This window comes from Bactrocera latifrons, unplaced genomic scaffold (assembly GCF_001853355.1).
Source record: "Bactrocera latifrons isolate USDA-ARS-PBARC rearing strain unplaced genomic scaffold, ASM185335v1 scaffold_48, whole genome shotgun sequence".
Lineage (NCBI taxonomy): Eukaryota > Metazoa > Arthropoda > Insecta > Diptera > Tephritidae > Bactrocera > Bactrocera latifrons.
The window spans coordinates 481689-484016 of NW_017537134.1; the positions used below are offsets into that span (position 1 = coordinate 481689).

Genomic DNA, 2328 nt, shown 5'->3' on the forward strand with positions numbered 1-2328 from the left:
TCAAGTTATTATTTTTTGCTTTATTATTTTAGATATCAAGAAACGCTTTTTCTTATGTTATTTCTAAGTTTATAGGCTACTATTGATCCATGAGAGTAGGGATGCTACATCGGTGAAAACAGCTGCTTGGCCGTTGGTACCACAGCCACCCCATGCAGTCAAACCAACCAGCTTGTTGTCGGAGACTACTGGACTACCGAAACGACCAACGCAAGGGTTGCTATCTTTTACCAATCCGCAAACCATTGTATTCAACACCTCATCTTCACTCCAGCCATAATCACCAGAACCGCAATCGCTCGTGCTGATGAGTTCAAGATCGACACTGTTTAGCTTGCCATTGCTACCCCAGCTGTAGGAAACACCGCTAGCACCGGTTGGTGGTTGTTGTTGAGCCAGATCAATGATATCAGCGTTTGCTGCTTCTGCCAATTTCAGAAGACCGATGTTGTTTTCCATGGTGACGAAGTCGAATGCTGCGTCGAAAGTGTAACCTGCAAGCTTGATGATTTGAGCGCCATTGTTTACAGAAACAACCAATTGCTCGGGGTCGTAGAAAGCCAGACACTGTGCAGTGGTCAGAACAGTTTTTTCACCGATGAGAGCACCACCACAGATTGGGTCGCTGCTGTCTTTTCCTTGAACCGAAACGACATAGGATGCTGCCGGAACAACGGCTGCGTAAGACGAGGCGATCGCCAATAAGAAACAGCTAACAAATAATTGATTCATATCACAAAATTGTCGACAAATTGTTTCGTAGTTTTTGCGTGTGTTTTACTGGATGTAAAGGCTTTTTACTGTGCTCTGTGCGGATTTTTCAGTTCTTTATATACCGTTCGTCATTGCGGGTTGTTTCTTAAAACTATCGCTGTTGTACGATTATTGGCTGTTGAGAGGGTTATCTATTGATCGTCCGCGATATGATAGCATAAATTGCGCGCGACTGATATTCGTTTATAAATATTCGATCAACACACAGTGGGAAAGTTTTTTTGTGCGCTAGTATATATGTAAATAGATACCATAATCAGTTGATTTATAACTTTTTTTGTGTAGTTATATATAAATATAATTTTTGTTTTTTGTAGAAAAATTGTTGACAGATTTACATATGTACGATAAACCATTTGAACTTAGTCATACTGATAGAATTATAAGTAGTATAGTATAATATAATGAATAATCTAGGTTATTAAGATAACTCTACTTTTGATTGCAGGCATTGCTTTATTTCGTAAACATTTAATATTAGATTGTCAAAAAAGTCTTGCGGTATTTTCGCTAGTTGGCGCTGAGAGCGGGTAGTTCTAGTTTTATTCGCCGCATCGCGTCATGCGGCGTCCTTTTTAGAAAGCTCATTTCACGCGCTAACACGTATTTGATTGATTTTTGTTTCTTTTAAGTCGTTAGTGAGTTATAGCGTCGCAAACATGGAGCAAAATAAAGAGAAAATACGGCATATTTTACAGTACTACTACGATAAAGGCAAAAATGCATCTCAAGCCGNAAAGGCAAAAATGCATCTCAAGCCGCCAATAAAAATTGTGCAGTTTATGGACCCGACACAGTTTCCATTTCAACCGCACAACGATGGTTTCAATGTTTTCGTTCTGGTGCAGAGGTGGTCCAAGATGCGCCACGCTCCGGAAGGCCTGTCGTCGAAAATTGCGATAAAATCGCTGAATTGGTCGAAAGAGACCGGCATAATAGCAGCCGTAGCATCSGTCMAGAGCTGGGCATGAGTCATCAAAAAAAAATTTTATGAACAATTGAAAATTCAATAAAAATACCGCAAGACTTTTTTGACATCCTATTATTTAAGTTTGTGAAAATTAGGAGAAGAATAAAAGATATTAAACTATTTTTATTTACTAACCATAAGTATGTAGCTGGACTGCTTTCCTATCTAGTATGAGCTTCAAACTCTGCAACTGACTATTCGCTTACCATAACGTCAACTAAAATTGCACAATTTCTCTATAATTTCTTCTAGTATTTTACTAAATTTTAAATTTTATTGTCTTCTTTGCTTAATTACTAAATAACATGACTTCGTGTGTTGAGGAAAAGCAAGTAATCAAGTGAAATAATGTGTCTTGCTGTAAGGTGTGTGTATGTATGTGTGCTCGGTGTTTGGATATGCAGCCTGCCATGTGGCATTTATTGCAATGACACCCGGTTGGTTGCTCTTTACCTACAGCCAATGCTAACTGATGTTATAAATACACGAGTTAAATATGTGCAGCAGGCAACGCATGAGATATGTGTGTAGGTAAATGCATTTAACATACAAACACAGTCACTTAAGGGCATCATTACCAAATT

At 38.6% G+C, this 2328-nt stretch overlaps 1 protein-coding gene across 1 annotated transcript; it reads right to left on the reverse strand.

Annotated features, from left to right (window-relative positions):
* On the reverse strand, positions 1–812 carry LOC108973445 (trypsin theta-like). Its single transcript, XM_018940709.1, has one exon. The coding sequence runs from the start codon at positions 730–732 to the stop codon at positions 70–72; it is 663 nt and encodes a 220-aa protein (XP_018796254.1). The 5' UTR covers positions 733–812; the 3' UTR covers positions 1–69.
* Positions 813–2328: the final 1516 nt, after the last annotated feature.